This window comes from Elgaria multicarinata, chromosome 4, assembly GCF_023053635.1.
Source record: "Elgaria multicarinata webbii isolate HBS135686 ecotype San Diego chromosome 4, rElgMul1.1.pri, whole genome shotgun sequence".
NCBI classification, from domain to species: Eukaryota; Metazoa; Chordata; class Lepidosauria; order Squamata; family Anguidae; genus Elgaria; species Elgaria multicarinata.
Window position 1 is genome coordinate 48,487,215 of NC_086174.1, and position 18,252 is coordinate 48,505,466.

Genomic DNA, 18,252 nt, shown 5'->3' on the forward strand with positions numbered 1-18,252 from the left:
CATTCAAATCCCATGAACAGCTTGGACTCACTGTGTGACCTTGGACAGATCAGTATCCCTCACTGAACTCCATTTCTGTAACATGGGAACAACAGTGACTTTCCTTCTAGGCTTTTGGGAAGGTCAGCACTGCAAAAGTGTAAATTATTTTGCTAATTAAATGTATGATATAAATGACAAGGAGCACAGTAATTAATGACAACTAACGTATGGATACCCATTGTTTACATTTTTCTCTGTTTCCAAATGTGCCCATAAAACATTTGTACATATAACAGGTCCATCATTGATTAAAATGTCATCTAACGGAACTTAAACTATGGTGCAGTTGGAGGAGGCATAACAGGGCCTAGGTCTTTGCCAGTATCAACAATAGTTACTGCTTGCTGTGCATCCAGGCTTTCAGCATCTGTACAGGTAAAACAACTGTACCTTCCGATTTGAGTGCCAGATTCAAACACAGCTGGAGATAGCAACAAAAATGATTCCGCATCCATTCAGCATTCCAAATGTTCAGTCTGCCGCACCAACGCTAAGCAAGTGACCTCCAGTGGTTATCATTAGATGTTGACACACTGAGATCCAGTCACACCCACAGTAGCAGAGTCGTACTTGGGAGCCTATGGGAATGGGCCAGTATTCAGCAGAATCATAATGAACAGAACATTAGGAAATTCACTCCCCAGCCTTCCTCCACCTTTTCCAACACGCCTTCCTTTGCATTCAAGCCAACTCTTTATTTATAATCAGAGCAGGAAGAGGTGCACCCTGGAGGGAATGCTGGAAGGAGGTGGAGGATGACACATTTGTGAAAGGAGGAGGGAATAAATAAGATGGGGGGAAGGGAGAATGGAGAATCAGGAGAACCAAGTCAGCACAGAAGCAGATTAAAAGAAAAGTTTAGCAGATCTAATCTAGTTTAAGTCACCCTTGCATACACTTGTGGTTTAGGCTTAGAATGGTCTGTAGATTCTAGTTGTTGCAAGGAAGGCAATTGACAAAGTATTATAATGGCACAACACAGGGGGAACCTTTAGGAGAAGGCGTCTGGTCTACTACTCTGCTGGTCTCAATGCAATTAGGGAAAGCTCTCTAGATGGACCGATTGCTGTCAATTATCTTCTGAACAAGATCAAAGGAAGATTCCTGGAGAAGGCAGAGGCTTAGGGGCGGGCGGGGGGAAGGAGGGGGAGAGAGAGTAGACGACATGGATTTGATTCCTTCTGTGCCTACCTCTTTCGGGCCCGTTTCCCAGAAGCATTTGGTGCATTTTCTACAAAGGCTGCAGTAGAATCTTCCAAACAAAAGCCGCATGAAAGAGAAAACTTGGTCCCAGAAATGGCTCTCTCTCTCGCGCGCTCTCTCTCTTTTCCTTCCTTACTGCACCTTGTGCACACGGTATAGAGGGGGAGTGACTGCAGCATCGCGGACCAACATCATCACGATCATCGCGATCACATCACCAAGAGGGGAGACAGCAACAAAGAAACACCCAGCCGCCGCCTCCCTTTGTCATCTTGATGCATATCTATGTGCACACACACATACTGTACATACACTATACATACACACACACACAGCCCCGATCGGATTCGGGAAACCCAGCGCGGCGACTGCCTCTATGGTGAATGAAAGCATCTTCGCCCTCCTCCTCCTCCCCCCCTTTGACATTGTGCGGGAGAATTCAGAGGACCGCAATGAAACGCAGCCACGGGGCCCACTGGGGTGGGGGTGGAATGAACGCCAGGATGCCCGGCTCAGCCAGGGTGGGTGGGGGGGAAAGAGGGCCGCCTCCAGCCAGAGAAGCAGCCTTCGGGGACGGGTCGAGACGCCGCGCGAGCCCCCCTGCGCCTGCCGCAGGGCTCCGCAAAGGGACGGGCGCACGCACGGAGCGAGAGGGGCAGTGCAAGTCCCGGGCTCACGCGCCCTAGCTCCCTTCGCTGGCCGCGGCTGCCGGCGCGCCAAGGAGCGACGCCCGTGCCATCGTTCCAGGTCGAGGCGAAGGGAGCGAGCGACAAGCGCGCCCTAAGGTCGCGGGCGAGTAAAAGACACCGCGCAAGGAAGGAAGGAAGGAAAGAAGGAAGGTGGGTGGGAAAGAAGGGAGGGGAAGAAAGGAGCCACCGAGAGCCATTTCCTGAGGGATCCACTGGGGCTCCCTTGGAAACAGGTCGCTGGAGTTGTTGTTATTGCTGCAGGAGGGGTGTGGGAGGGAAAAGGAAGAGGGAGGGCGGAGAAAGGAGGAACGAACGAGGCTTTGCAATAGGACTCATAGCAACAATCCAGCGACTTACCTCGGTGTCAAAGGCAGAGAGGCTCCTAGCCTCGCTCACTCTCTTTCCCCCCTTCTCTCTTGACGCGCGCTGACGCCCCTTTTCCAAAATGAAGGCACCCGAATTTCCCCTTCTTCTTCTTCTGCTTAGCTCGCGCCGCCGCCTCCCAGCTCCGGCTTCTAAGCTGAAGGGATAAGGAGCGAGAGCAGAGGCGTGGCCTCTTGCCCAGCGCAGGCAGGAGCCCGGGGGGGAAAAAGGAGAAAGACAGCTGAGGTTCTTTCTGTCGCGCTCTACGCATGCGCGCACTCCGAGGTGGTTTCCTTGCCCTTCCATGCAAAGCCTCTGCGTTGTGCGCCTGCGTACTTGAGGAAGCGCCTAGCTCGAGGAGGGGGGGTCTCTTTTTCGGTGAGGTTCGCTTTCCTGGGGGGGGGGGGGCGGCGGCGGCGGGGGGCGGCGAGCTCGCTGCGTGACGTTCTGCTGCGGCCCACCACGTGGGGGGGGGGGAGAAAAGCCAATATTGGGAAGGGAAATCCTCTAATTGCAAGAAGGTGGCCAGGCCGGGCGAGCTTAAAGCCAACGTGCCGCCCGATTCTGTGCAGGTTGACTCGGAAGGAAGCCCCGGTGGCATCGGCGAGACTCTCCGCCGCATGCGTGGTTGCCGTGCTGCGCAAGCTGAATCGGAAGGAAGGAAAAGCCCCACTGAGTTCAGTGGGGCTTTTCTCGCATGTACGTGTGTTTGGGATTGCAGCCTTCATCCCGAGATGATTGTGCCTTTCCCGCAGTCTTCGTTATGTTTACTCAGAAATGCTCTCCTGCTTTCCACGCGACTGATTCCTTACTAAATGTGCGTAAGATTGTGCAAGCCTTTCAGCACAATCCTAAACAGATTTACTCACAATCAAGGCTACCTGATTTGTATAGGACTTCCTCCCATGTAAGTGTGTTTAGAATTGCGGCCTTAAGGGGGGAAAGTCCTACAACCCCCCTCCCCTCAGCATGGCTGGCTGGGGAATGCTGGGAATTGTAGGAGGTTTTTTTCTGTCTAAACATGCGTAGGACTGCACCCATAATCGTTTTAAGGCAGCCTTCACCAACCTGGCGCCAACGCTGATTTTATTCCGGTGCCAAGTGAAAACATGGCTTCTTAACAAAGCCTTTAGTGGTTAAATTCACTAAGATGGCACATTGTTTTAACTGTTTTGATTATTTTTACTGCTTTTAAATTATATATTGTTTTAACATAGTTCATGGTTTGTTTTTAGCTGTGTATATTTATTGTTTTATACTGTATGCTTTTATCTGTACGCCACCCTGAGATCTTAATGATATAGGGTGGGATACAAATGTTTTAAATAAATAAATACATGCTTTGGACTTCATCTTCCCTTAGCCCTGGCTAGCATGGTCAGTGGTCAGGGATGCTGGGAGTTGTAGTCTATAATATCTGGAGGTCACAAGGTTGGAGAAGGCTGTTCTAAGGCGATTAACAGTGCAGTTCTGTGGATATTTACTCAGCAGTTAAGTTCTGCACAATTTCAAAGTAAGGCTGCAGTCCTATATGCAGGCTTGTATAAACCCATTGAATTCAGTAGGACTTGCTTTTGATTATGGGCACAGTCTTATATGATAGGCTTATGAGTATCCTCTGCATTTAAGCTAGATGGGTGATTTCACCTGGCAATCGGAGGCTTCGGGAACAGTTAGGGAAGGAGACTGGGGCAGACATAGGATTTGTTGTATGGCCAATGCCCTAGTCTCTTCCCCTCTCCAACCCTGGAAATGCCTCTTTTTCCCACCTCTGTGTTCCATTTCTGAGAGAGGACCATGCCAGCTCCAGGGGTCGGGGGAGGAGGAGAGTACGGTTTCTTGGCTCCGAGGTCAGAGCCCTGTTTTCAACCTCTGAGCCCATAAACCAAACAAATGCTGTCGGGGGGGGGGGCATAGGATTGCTCCCTAAATGTGCTTAGTCTTAAAGTCAAACCAGTGGTGCTCAGGGCTTCAACAATCCTTGGGAGCAAGTCCCCCTTTATTTACTCAAAAGTAAGCCATACTAAGTTCAATGGGGCTTATTTAATTTTTTTATTGTTACATTTACATCCTGCCTTTTTACCCTCTTGCAAGGGACCCAAGGAGGCTTACATGTTTCTCCTCCTCTCCTTTTTTGTTCCCAAGTTAGTGTACATATGATTCAGGTGTACGTGAAATGACCTCATAGTTCTTGCTAGGTTATCTCCCTTATTGTACGGTGCCATTACAGCTCCACTTCCTGAAATCCTTTATTTCGGAGCATCTGAAATACATTCCAGAAACATGAGCACAATAATGCTGTGTTCTCCAGCAACTGGTATTGAGAGGCACACTGCCTCCGATACTGCAGATAATATACAGTCATCATACCCAGTAGCCATTGATAGCTTTTCCTGTATCTGCCTAGATGTCCTGCAAATGCTGCTTAAGAGGCTGAAAAGATAAGGATGGAGCAAGCGGGGACAAGAAAACATAGTACATTCTCAGGTGGACAAAATGAACAGCAGGGTTCATTTTGTCACCAGACAGAATGAAAAGCACCAGGATTAGTGTTTTTCTGGTTAAAGGTCTTTAAAAAAAAAAAAAAAAAAAATCTGAAGAAAGTGCTTGGTTAGAAAAATGTGAGATTCTCCCTTCCGATAGGCAAACAATTTGTAGTGACTTTATTGAAAATGTGATCTGGCAACTTATTTGTCATTGAGAGGACAGTTGTTGGCCAAGTAGACTCATAGCAATATCCCCAATTTAAATGGATTACAATCCAGTTCTGTCCATGTTTATTCTAAGTTCAGGTGGATTTACTTTTTAGTAAGGATTGCAGCTTTATTCACAATTAAGGCCCTGTTCAAATGATATGCTACCCCACTGGATTGGTCAAAATCATGATGCATGGTTGGTTAGTGTATCTTGTGGCGGGAGATTTCCCTCCTCCACGGTAGATCAAGTGTCCATGCCTGCTACCTGTCTTCAAGATGGTTAGCATCCATGGTGGTTTCCGTGTTATCTAGCAAAAAGAATGGTGGTGACCATAGAGTCCACGGTGGCAAGACAGTCTTGCCACCGCAGACATTTTCTTTGGTCCTGCGGCCCTTTTGACAGCTGGGAAGGCTGCTGAGGCCTCAGTCATGCTGCAGCACCTGCAGGGACACACAGGTGCTGCAGTGGGAGGCCGCAAATTTATCCATGGAATGGCGAGGGGTAAGTAAACCATGGTGCTCCGTGGGTAATGGTCGGGTGTCGGGTGCATGTATCATGGTTTTCCAACCCCTCCCCAGCTCCATGGATAATTTGCCCTTCCTCGCTTCATGGCCATGTCAACGGGGCCTAAATCTGTAGTGTTATGTACAGTTTGCTTAGGAGAATGTCCCATCGAACTCTGGGTCTTGTTTCTGGAATTATACGATTAGGCTGTACGTCCCCTTCAACTAAAAGGATCTTGCTTATGGGGAAGTGTGTTTACAACTACAGCTCTGTATGAATAAGCCTGTGTCAGGAACTACTGTTCAGCACACCAGCTGTACACACCAAAACTGAATTACTTCTTGAGTTAGCAGGGTTGAGGGAAAAGAGTGAGATGCCAGCATCTGCCTGAAAATGGTGTATCGTGGATGATTGTTATTTCTATTATTCTCATAGTTCAAACAAGAATGCCAGTTTCTTTGCCTATCTTGAGTATTCCATCTCTTATATTCTATTTCTAATCTTCAGAGGAGAATGTCCCTGCAACTGCTACACACAAGAGGGAGGTGTTGGTGCAATGTTTCAGGTTTCTATAACTTAGATGGGAGGGTGGGAACAGATTGCAATCATTCTAGAGACAAATAATAGAGATCTTTAATAGTATTTACTTAACTTTAGAATGTTTACTTTCATTAGGTATTGAACTATTTTGGCCGTTTTGCTGTAGATATCGGATTTATAATTAGTTATAGACTAAGATTTACAATTAGTGAATTGCTTTGCTTTAGTGACTTATGTATGTTCTTCTTTTTCTTGCCTTTAATTTGTTAACTTTATTTTGAAATAAAATAAATGTCATTATTAAAAAAGTTTGGCAAATAACAATATTAAGAAAATATTAATAGAACAATCAACCAAATATGATCAACTCTAGCATTAGGCCAGAGTTTATTATAAAGTGCAGAGTTACTGTTGCTAGACCAACAACAGTTGCTTGTCCCAGTTCCTTTAGTATTTTGTTGCCAGTCTCTGTAGTGGAAATTCACTCTTCTTCTAGCTGGAGTCTGCTTTATCTGTTTCTTTCTCCTCTTGACCACTGCTGGTTTCTCTGATTTTCCTTCTCAGGTTTCCTGCCTCCATTCCATGCCCCTCCCACTTTACAGAGCTCATGTTCTAAGCCCCTTTGAAGCAGGCATTATGTTGGCAGATTCAGGGAGCTCCAAGGTTTGCAGAAGTACAAAAATCTTTAAGAAAACAACAACAATAAGATGTGAGCTCCCTCCCCACCTCCTGCGAACAACCCAATGAAGGCTGACCATGCTCAGTAGGCAAGGAATGCTAATTGACTGTTGGGGCTGCAAAAAGAGGATGGAGGAAAGAGACACAGATATAAAAAGTAGCAAAAAACATCTCATTGTTTGGCTAGGTCATTTCCTGGTTCACACCAACAAGCTATTTTTAAATATCCCCAGGGACATCATCATCATCATCATCATCATCATCATCATCATAATTTATTTCTTATCCGCCTCTCCACTTGGATCGAGGCAGGAAACAACAGTAATATAAAACACATTAAAAACTGATGAAAAACATAGCACGCATGATTAAAACAACCTAAAAACATTCTAAAATTTCACTGGATAGTGAGAGCTGCCCATATAAATCAATGGAGAACCAAAGATTTTAATCTAGCTGGGATTGGGCACCAGTGTGACTCCCTTCTAAATAAAGTTCCAAGAGGTAGCAGCAAAAATAAAAATAAAAATCCTGCTTTTTTTAACTGGGTATATAAAGCCCTACCAATGTATTGGTAGGGCTTTATATACCAATATTGTAAGTTGGAAGGAGCTGTGGTTGAGAGAGTGACTGCAGTTCACACTGCATACTGCAGGTTAGGCTCTGAGTAGTTTACAACAACCCTGCAAAGTTGTCCAAAGCTATGAGACCCTATTTCAGATTTGGGGTTGGGCTGAAACATAGAGAGTAGCTTACACCAACCCTGCTTTTTTGTCCATTGTTTGCTTGTTGGACAGTAGTATACAATGGCCCTGTAGTGTAGGTTGAAGGGCTGTTCTGAGAGAGAAAGAATAGATTACAGAAGCCATGCAATGCAGTCTACTGTTAATACTGCAGAGGTGCTATATAGATTGCCGCCTAAGACCTTCCCCCAGGCCAAAGCCACCACTTAGATGCTCATTGGAAAAGATGGTTTTAAAGCATCTATAGTCTAACTCTTGCAAGTAATTACTGGATTGTTGTTGTTTATTCGTTCAGTCGTTTCCGACTCTTCGTGACTTCATGGACCAGCCCACACCAGAGCTTTCTGTCGGCCGTTGCCACCCCCAGCTCCCCCAAGGTCAAGTCTGTCACCTCCAGAATATCATCCATAATTACTGGATAACCCTGGCCAAGAGAGTAGAGTATTTGTCCCCTGCACATCATTGGAATGCAGATAATTGTACTTAAAGTTAAGAAGGAACATTTAATTTCTTCACGTCCTTTTTAGCGGTCGGTGCTCTAGCAGTGTGGTTACTTTGTGGTTACTGTTCTGATTGTGCCAAGAGCTCTTTTTTTCTCCTGTGTGGGTCACTTTGAACCTGAAGATCTTGCTGCGTGAAACTGAGAGGTGTTCGGAGGTCTGTGGTATCTTGAGCTTTTATTATCCAACCCCTAAACTGTGCAGCTATATATATATATGCATATATAAAGCCCAAGTAAAGGTGGATGCATGAAAATATGACCTTTCATAATTTATTCACAATGTAAAACCTGTTGTTTTCATCTGGTGGGTTGTGACCCAAAAGTGGGTCACCAGGTCAGTCCAGAAGGGTTGCAGCAAAGCTGTTGTCACCATGTTAGGCATGGAGAAAATTGTGAAAGTGGGTCCCATGTTGCACCATGGGAGTCCAAGGTGGGTCTCAGGTCTGGACCAGTTAAAGACCACTGTTCTAGCCCTTAAAATAAAAGTTTGGAAAACTAAGTAGCAGGGAATCTTGTTTACAGTAACTTCTTTAAGTTGTATTTTTTTGTAACTAGGAAAAAAAATATCCAAAGCAAGGCTTTCTAAGGAAGCCTTCCCCAACTCGGTGTCCCTTGGATGTTAGATTACAACTCCTCTCATCCCCAACCAGCATCTGTCTGGGGATTATGAGAGTTGTAGTCCAACACGTTTGGAGGGCACCAGATTGGGGAGGGCTTTTATGGCACAACAGTGTCTTGTTTAAGGAAAATGAAGGGTTTGATTGTCTGGTTAAAGCAAAGGGAAGACGCTGCAAGCTTCATGTACTGTAGTCATAAGAACTTATATACGTTAAAAGAGATAATTTTTAACCTATATAATCTGAGAACTCTTGTGATTCTTAATCTGGAAATATCACTGGATAGTATCTTAAATTTGAGCTCCCTTGCTTCTAATTTTTTTTACTGCTTTCTGATTTTTTTATATACCCCAAACAATCTATAAATAAAACATAAAAAGCCATTAGATCTCAATTTTAATACCGAACAGTAGTTTTTTTAAAAATAAATCCTGTAAGTCAAGATCTTTTAAGATATTTGGGCTATCCTCCCTCAAAAGCTAGCAGCAAATATAAATAACTGAATGAAAATAACATCTCTTTTTGGCCCATTGGATATTTCAGAAACTAGTTTATAGCTGCTAAATGGTTCGGCACAGCATACTAATAGCTAGGGGGCTGCGTTCTCTCCGTGCACAGGTATTCTCAAAAATATGAATAGTTCACAACTAAAAGTTGTTAGTGTAGGAGGCTGCTTATACAGAGAAGATCTATGCCCTTGAAGAAGAAAGCTGCACTGCAGTGTTTTCTTTTTTAAATACAGTACCATTGTGTTATGTGTGACTGATTTGTGTTGACTCTGTTCACAGAAGGAATGTTACTGCACTTTGCTGACAATACAATGCCTACTTTTGAGGGCTTTATGGGGGCAATATCACAGAATCCCCTACCTCATGAGTGTCTGTAGGAATTGAATTGGCACTATCTTTATAAAAGCTGTAGCCATCAATAATTATCTCTTGTTTCTTGTCCAGGGCTTATTACGAGAATCCTGATGGCTCTCTTGAAAAAGTCCCTGGGGTTATTCCTACCCCAAATAAGCAGAGCATCAAAACAACGAAATTTCAGGTATTTATTCCAGCGTGACTAACACAGTATAGTGCAGAAGCTGGCTCTACCCATTAGTATATTTTTTAAAGGAACATAAATCAATGGGGTGAAGCAAACAGTCTTCTTATATAGATTTCTCCTCTCATTTTCTATATAAGCAAAATTATAAGATTCCACATCACATGGTTATGTTTTAGAACCATATTTTATGAATGTATAGTATTCATGAGGATACTCCAGGTTCATCTTATTGATTAATATAATTATTCCAAAAGAATATGAAAAATAATAACTGAAAATCAGGAGGTCTGTATCTGTCTGTCTTCTCTTGCCCTAATGTGATTTAACCATTCCCATGTAATGGCAGTCTTGAGTAATCCAGTCATGCACCACTAAACTAATTCCGACTTAGAGCTTAATTCTGTTGAAATGGCAACTAATAGATCTACAGCTGATTTCAGACTTGCCTTCAACTATTCACATTGATAAATCCCAGTTCGTTAAGATTAGCAGGTAGTTGATTATTATTAAGGCCTTGATGTTTTATAAGTGCCATTATGGCTGCAATCCTATACTCGCAGATTGGGAGTAAGCTCAATGCACTGTGACAGCGCAATCCTATGTTTGTCCACTCAGAAGTATGTCCCATTATGATCACTGGGTCTTACTCCCAAGTAAGGGGCTGCAGTCTAAATGCCTTTTTGATATGGGTTTTCCAAGTCACTCAAAGAAAATGGCTCAGTTCAGACAACGCATTTCTCAATGGTGGTTTTAGGACTCCACAGTGGAGTTTTTACACCATCGGTGAGAACTGCGTTGTCTGGCGGGAAAACTCCACGCAATGGCAGAGTGTTTTTGGAAGACACTCCATGCAGAATATCAATGCTGTGCAGAGGAGAGTTCCTGCAGAACCGTTGTGTTGTGTGTCATGTGGCAGGCTCCGTAGAGTTTTCCCCATGTCTACAGAGTTGCCAGGCAAGAGTGGCAGAAACCCCAGCTGCTCTTGCCCAGTGCGCCTCTATTGGCATAGGAAATAATCCCCTCCCGAGAAGTGCTGATAGTCCTGGCCCTTGGTGGGGTGAAGCAATTGGGGGCTCCTCACATGTTCCCAGGGACATCCACGTCCCTTCACGCACACACCTGCCCCTCGATCCATGTGGGGATCGAAAGAGCTTGAGGGGATAGAAAGAGCTTACTTGATGCTGTCAGGTGAGACCCCGAGCTCCTTCCATCCCCTCGTGCCAATCTCCAAATGTTTTGCAGGGCAGGGTGAAGACTGTCTCCCAAGGCCCGAAGTATATTGTCAAACCATGAGAGATATCCTTCCTCTACTTGTGGATCTCGGGGCATGGCGGATGAATATGCTCATTTTCCTGTATGTGACAGGAGGAGAAGGGCATCTCCTTCCTCATCCCAAGATCCACAAAGGAAGGCAGGCTGTTTCTCCTGGCATGACGATAAACGTCAAGCTGCAGGAGACAGTCTTCAGCAATCTATTTGGAGATCAGTTAGAGGGGATGGAAGGAGAGCATCCATCCCCTCGACCCAATCTCCAAATAGATCATGGCACAGGGAGGGCGGGGTGGGGTGGGGGAAAGATATTTCCTGCAGTATGACATTTATCGTCAAGCTGGGAGAAACATCTTGCCTTCCTTTCAGCGTGGCTACAGCAACCTGCAGCAGGGCATCCTTACTGAGTCCATCCCGCTGCAGATTACTTTAGCCATGCTGAAAAGAGGAAGGGGCAGACAGATTGCACGCTTACTCTGGAGTAAAAGAAAAAGAAAAAAAAGAGAGATAAGCCTCAGTTACATGCTTCCCAATTAATGTAATGTACAAGTTGACCTTCAGGCTGCTGTTAAAGGCATTGAAGCGGGAACACTAAAAAACAAAAGCATTGGCAACCTTATATGTATATATTTCTGGCTGCTCATGTGGTGTCTGCTTCTGTAGTAAAGATATCTTTGTGAGGAAAAGAGGCTAGAGAATATTGTAGGCATGTATTTTAATTCCTCCCACAGTCCATATATAACTGGAGGACTGAACTCTGTGGTTTCATCTTTTTACTTATTGAAGCATAGCGAATCATTCCCCTGGGCAGGTTGTCTAATGCTTTTTTGCTGTGTTGCAAAAGACCAAAACATTCTCTTAGTTTCTGTGTAGTAAACCTGGAGCGGTGCCACATTCTCCCACTGAAGTGCAGACCAAGGGGAAAGAAAGCAAAAGCATCCGGCAAGATTTGAGCTAGGTGTGAGACAAAATGACGGCCATGATTGCTAACAGGAGAAACAGGAATCAAACATGTGGTGCGGTGTCTCTTTTCCTGAAAGTTGTTTTAAGGCTCTTTTAGGAGTGGTAGGGTTAAAAACTAGGAATCTTCTAAATACATATGTCTTTTTTGTTGAGGGCATGTGACTGAGCACAGGTATACCTGTACGTCCGTTGACATCAATGGGATTTGTAAGCATATAACTACATTGCGCAGGATTGCAATCTTGCAATGTATGCAGAAGTGCTTGGGATAGATATGAAGATCTGTCCCATGGCGTTAAGCCCTGCAAGACCAAGGCTTGAATCTGTTTCTTTTCCTTCTTCTCCGTATTCTGCTCTTTAAAAAAGAACAGAAAAAAGAACAGGTAGGTTCAATTCTTGGCATTTCCAGCTAATAGGCTATTGGGTTGCAGAGCAAGGAAACACCTCTACCTGTGAACTTGTAGAGCTACTGCTGTTTGGAAGAGATCATTCTGGGTTACTTGGATCAATAGTCTGACTCTGTAACCCTCTTCAGGCTTTCAACAGGACGCACGGACTGGACTGTGCGAGCATGTCTTAGCAGCCTTATCGTGGTCTGCGATCACACGACGAATTCTACCCACATTCAAGCATGCACAAGTAGAGCGCCTGTTTAGACTTTTCCAGTTCAATACAGGGGGTGGAGCTGGCACTCCTGAAGATGTAGGGGGCAGGGCCAGTGTGCCTGGCCCCAGCCCAGTATGCACTTTAAGGCCTGCCATGTTCTCTTGAACGCCTGAACAGGGCTGCTACGTCAGCTTCATGTGCTCATAAATGTGCCCTTCCCGCTTTTGGCATCTAGTATGCTGCTCTACAAGTGTGTGGAGAATATTCGTGCCGAATGCTTCATGTTCAAGAGGGAACAAAGACCCTTGACATTTGTGGTTCCTCCATTGTGTAACGAATGCTCTGTGGAACGAGAGCAGTGCTGAGAGGAAAGCTGGCACTTCACGAATGTCTTAAGTGGTCTTGGTAAACAGAAAGGAGAACGGCCTTGAGGCCCCACTTTGGCAAATGGAGCGGAGGGGGCTCAGGTCCAGGAAGCCGCTTTTGCACATCTTGGCTTGCACAGGTGGACATTTCCCAAGCTTCCATACAAAGCAAGTGTATTTTCCAGGGCAAATATATATTGCTTGGCATCTTCTTCAGAAATGTTACTCTTCGCTAATGTGTTACAATTGTGTGTATTATACTGTAGGAGCTGGTGGCTCCAGAGTCCGGAGGGGGCAGTGAATTTGCTTTGGGTTTCAGTCAGAATCCTACAGCAGCTATCCAAGGTGCATAATACCTTGGATAGCTCCTTGTGAGTTCTGACTGAAACCCAGAGTGGATTTACTGCCTCACTGACATCAAAGCCACCAGCCTCCACAGGTATTTTATATGTATTTTATATTTATACATGCACACGCACATATGCTCTGTGTATCTTTATATAGCCACTTTGCCTATTTGTTCTCTATTTTATTTAGAGCCAGATCTCAGGACATAGAAAGCTGCCGTACTGATTGGTCCATCTAGCACAGTATTCTCTAAACCAGCCTTCCCTAGCCTGGTGCCCTCCAGATGTGTTGGACTGCAACTCCCATAATTCCCAGCTGTCCTATACTAAGTCAGACCATGGGCCCGTCTTGCCCAGCACTGAATGTTGATTTAAAGATGCTGGTATTTTTTGGGCCCGCCCCTTTTGCCCCGCCTACCACTGGAATATGGCTTCCCAGAGATTCTCAGAAGTGGAATTCAGCCCTTGAGCTGAAAAAGGTTGAACAGCCCTGCATTATAGCTACAGGAATTTTGAACTATTCCTTTCCTTAAGAAAGTAAAGAATGGCCACTTTAAAAAGTGGGTCCGAAATGAATTGCTTTTAAGAGATTGAAAAATGAAGGAATTTACTAAAAACCATAACAATGATATTTACTTGTGGGAATCAAAAATAGGTGTACCTTCTATTTAATATATAAAGTATTGAGTTGTCCGTTTGAGAAACCTGACATCTCACCTAGATATGTTCCATTTAATCTTGCTGATATAATCCCTATTTTTCACTCCAAATTATTGCCTCTTCTTTCTGAGCTGATAGCCACAGTACCATCAGTGCTACAAGTTACTTGTAGATTCTTTGTGGCCAGATTTCCCCTCAACAATCATTACCTCTTCAGTGGAAGAACCAAAAAAACCCACCCTCAGAAAAACCTGTCAGCCTAGTATTTAATTAGCAGCCATTTTGGGGGAGTTATTAACCTTTTAGCAGAGAAGCCAGTTCCAAAACCTCATTAATTTCACTAGGTATCAAGTATTGTCGTTTAAGTATCTTGTTCAACTTCAACAAGGCTCTGTCATTTAATGTAAAAATAGCATTTCAGAAAATGTTTGACTAAAACTGGGGTGAGTTATTCCACAGGCTGTCTTTGGCCCTCAGAGGCTGCCTGTGAAGCCTGCTACAAATGCACATTAGCTCTGTGATGCTGCCACCGCCCCTCTCCAAATCCCCCCCCCCCGTGGGGCTGACTGAGAAAGAGGGCACATGAGGAAAGTCACTAACAAATCTCCCAGGGTGCCTTTTATCTCCATGTAAAAAAACAACAAGCAATCATATAGCTTTGCTCACATTTAATGTACTAGTTGTAAGCCATGGTGAAAATCACCTGGTAACAACTCATAAATCTTTTGGTGATAGCAGCGCAATCCTATACATGTCTACTCAGAACTAAGCCCCACTGAATTCAGTGAGACTTATTTCTACATAAATGTGCATCTGATACGCATTGGCCAGTTTACTTTTATATAACTCTTTCACTCTAGGGGAAGAGGGAAAAAGAGCCAGAAAAACCTGTCTGAGTAGCATGTAATCAGCATCAGCCTTCTGTGAGGAATTATCCTTCAAAGTAGAAATGGCTAACTATATACCTTTTTTCCTGTTTGTGACCTGGTCTCCTTCTGTCATCCTAGAATACATCCCAGAATCCCCTGCAGTGAATTGGGGTTCCTCAGCAGATAAACTGATGTGGAAAGGTCCCTGAAGGGCAATAGTTCGAAAGTCATTGCGCTGTATTTGGCCACTTTGATAAAAACTGCACTTTGACACCTTCACTCTTGTTGATGTGCATTCTCTGAAATTCCTTTGTGGCAGAGCATTGCTTTTTAGCTTTCAATTACGTTGTGGAGGCAAGGGAGGTCTGTGTAGTGCCATATGTTTCTTAACTGGGCCTGTCGCCCTTGAGTGTCTCTTGGAGGTCTGTCTAGCTTCTTGCTTATCTTTTTGGCAGTATCACTGGAGTGTGCCATGCGATACAGAAGCTGACTCGTGTGCGTGTGGTAGATAACAGCGCCTTGGGAAACACACCGTATCATCGGCCCCCCAAATGCATCCACGTGTACAACAAAAACGGTATGGGCAAAGTAGGCGACAAAATCCTCCTGGCTATCAAAGGGGAAAAGAAAAAGGCCTTCATCGTTGGCCACAAAATGCCCGGCTCTCGCATGACGCCCAGGTTTGATTCAAACAATGTGGTGCTCATTGAAGATAATGGGAACCCCGTAGGGACAAGAATTAAAACGCCAATACCTTCTATGTTGAGGAAGCGGCAAGAATTCTCAAAAGTGTTGGCTATTGCCCAGAACTTCGTCTGACAAGCAATGGAACGTCGTGCAGCATCCTGTCGTGTAGTGCTGTTTATTCTACCAAGAACTGAGGAAGAAGAATGAAAAATAAAAAGGGGAAATCTTTGTATCTGCGTATAATTGGATGCCTCTTACTATAACTTCTTTTCCAAGGACAAGTTGCTCTTTTTGTGACAAGTTATTCTGACTGTATAATTAAAGCTCAGAGTGTTAATCTGCTGTTTTGTTTTGTGTGATTCATGGCTTTTGGAGTGTGGGGTGAGGTTAAAGGGAGAAAGAGAAGGGCAGAGTATATGATATGATCCAACCTAAGGTGTAAGCAAGGACAATCATGTAAGGGCTTGAATGCTGATGTATTGTTTTAATCTCCAATTAGTTGCTTCTGTATTTTTCTGTTTTCTTAAACTTTTGTCAAAACCTTTTACATTGTTTACAAGACTCTTGACTGGCAATAAACCCCTAAATGGAGAGAAAACAAAAACACAAACAGTTTCCCCTTTCAGGCTTTGCCACAAAAAACCCGGTACCTCTTCAGTAACTATGAGTTTCCCCATTGTGTTAATAATTTCCCCCGTTTTGTAGTTTGTCTTCAAATTCATGGAGAATAAGTCTTTATACTTCCCAATAGCAGTTGCTGGGGAGCACAACCAGGAGAGAGCTGCACATTCCTATTTTGCTTGAGAGCTTCCTTTTGGGGCATCTGGTTGGCCCCTGTGAGAATGGAATGCATTTCTAGGTAGGGCTTTTGTCTGATCCAGCACAGCTCTTCTTATGTTTTTATGCCTTTACCATCTTCAGTCCTTGCCAAATAGTTCTATATTTAATACAGAAAGCAGAATAAATTAGGAATAACTAATGCTGGAAAATACAGTGTGCTCACTTCTGAGCGCAAAAAGTGGGCCTCTTCCGTGAAGAATTGGGAACTTTGGGGATATGCAGATGTATGAAACCTTGGCAGTTGGCTTTGTATGCTGTGCATTGATGGATCCAGTCCAAAGAAAGTTAAGAATACAAGTCCTATGGATCTCAGTACCATATAAACGTGTTTAGTGTTTTCAGCATCGTGTCTTGTGACAATATAGTGTATATTTAGTGCACCCTATTAATAGGGATGTCATGGGTGTCCAATTGGGTCTGGGAATCTGGTGGGCAGCCCCCATCTGGATCCTTGGACCCCATTTACCGAGCCATGGGGAATTCGCGCTTGTTGAGTGTCGTGCGATCTGCGAGTGCCCACAGCTGCTTCCTTCCCCCTGCGAGCCGGCTGGCAGCTAGCATTTCCCATAAAAGCTGAGTTCCTGAAAGTGCGCTGATCTGATCTTGCGCACAATGGTTGCTGTAAATAGCCATTTCTGTTAAATTAGAGACATAAAAATGGGCCTTTATGCCACTAATCTTGTGGAAATGCCATTTACAGCAACCATTGTGCGCAAGATCAGATCTGCGCACTTTTGGAAGCCCAGCTTTTACGGAAAATGCCAGGTCACAGCCAACTCACAGGGGAAGTGGACGGCTGCAGGTGCTCATGGACCACCTGCTGAGCACTCCAGGGATTCGGGCAGGTGAACGGCAGTGGCGAGGCCACGAGTGCCCACTGCTCCAGACCCAGGTGAGGCTGTCTATCCCTACCTATTAACAAAGTTCCTGTATGGATAAATAACATTTAAAACCTTGCAGTACTTATATTCTGTGTTCCCTAGCAGTACTGGTGTTCTGGGTTGTGTACTAGACACTATTTATTTTTACATTTTTATTCCACCTTTCTTCCATCATGGAACTCAAGGTGACCACATGGGATTTCTAGGTGTCTCCTCTCCAAGCACTGACCAGATGAGCTTCAGCCAGTTGGCTGCCTCATGTGCCTTCAGACCATGAATGTGAGAATTAAAATGTGCGTAGTATTAGACAAATTGGTAGTAAGAGGGATAGTCGTCTTCTAGAAGTGATGCTGTTGAGGGAAGATGAAAAATCCACAAGTCCTGTGGTTCCTAGGGATTTCCTCCCTCATTGTGCCCTCTGGTGGTGACCTTTGGGATATAAACAAATTCATGTTGCTAGTTTGTGTTCTGCATGCTGCCTATGTAAAACCATAGTGAGATGTCGGCATCTGTCTGTTGAGAGCAACACCTCCATATTATATATGTGCCTATGCTTCCCCCCATTCTTCACTCACTGTGAACACGGAGGCAAAGGATTATCTTAACAGACAGATTCTCACAATCATCTGAGCAAAAGTATACAGAGTCTGAGCATGCATTCAGTGTTAACACGTCAACGCCCCTTTTGTGAACACTGGAAGAGGGCTTAGCTGTTCGAGTGTACAGACCAGAAATCTGTGCACACTGTACATAGATCGCATATGTGGAATGTAACATGTGAACGCCCCTAATGAAACAATGGCAACATTTCCCTTTTGCTTAGTTCTACGTAAAAGCACTATTGTATGCTCCTTTCAGGTGTTTCTTTTTTTTTCTTGTAACCAACGTTATTGTTCCCATTTCAAGCCAATTGCAAAGGCTGACATAGCTCCTTGGAATTACAGCATATCTTAAAGCCAGATGGTTTATTGTTACTAAATGATAAAAGAGCCTATGAGGTAGGCTGGGTTAAACTGACTTCTCTTGCTGTGAAATCAGAGCTTTGATGCTGTGTGGTTTACTATAGAGCCTTGTGCAGCTTATAAAGGCATTGGTCACTCACTTCTGCTGAAATTTGGTTTGCTCTAATTGTGAAAA

At 44.4% G+C, this 18,252-nt stretch overlaps 2 protein-coding genes across 4 annotated transcripts in view; one reads left to right on the forward strand and one right to left on the reverse strand.

Annotated features, from left to right (window-relative positions):
- The window catches only part of TMEM63B (transmembrane protein 63B), a 90,321-nt gene extending 87,839 nt beyond the window's left edge, over positions 1-2,482 (reverse strand). The window contains exon 1 of one of the 2 annotated variants that reach the window (XM_063124218.1): positions 2,292-2,482. The gene's annotated coding sequence lies outside the window, so the exon portion shown is untranslated. The remainder of the gene's footprint in view (positions 1-2,291) is intronic. The other variant, XM_063124217.1, reaches the window with a different exon arrangement.
- On the forward strand, positions 2,005-15,736 carry MRPL14 (mitochondrial ribosomal protein L14). 2 transcript variants are annotated; one of them, XM_063124219.1, is made up of 3 exons: positions 2,005-2,084; positions 9,532-9,625; positions 15,163-15,736. In XM_063124219.1, the coding sequence occupies exons 2-3, from the start codon at positions 9,552-9,554 to the stop codon at positions 15,524-15,526; spliced, it is 438 nt and encodes a 145-aa protein (XP_062980289.1). In that variant the 5' UTR covers positions 2,005-2,084; positions 9,532-9,551; the 3' UTR covers positions 15,527-15,736. The 2 variants fall into 2 exon arrangements, with proteins under 2 accessions (XP_062980289.1, XP_062980290.1); XM_063124220.1 differs by lacking the exon at positions 2,005-2,084 and adding an exon at positions 2,575-2,675.
- Positions 15,737-18,252: the final 2,516 nt, after the last annotated feature.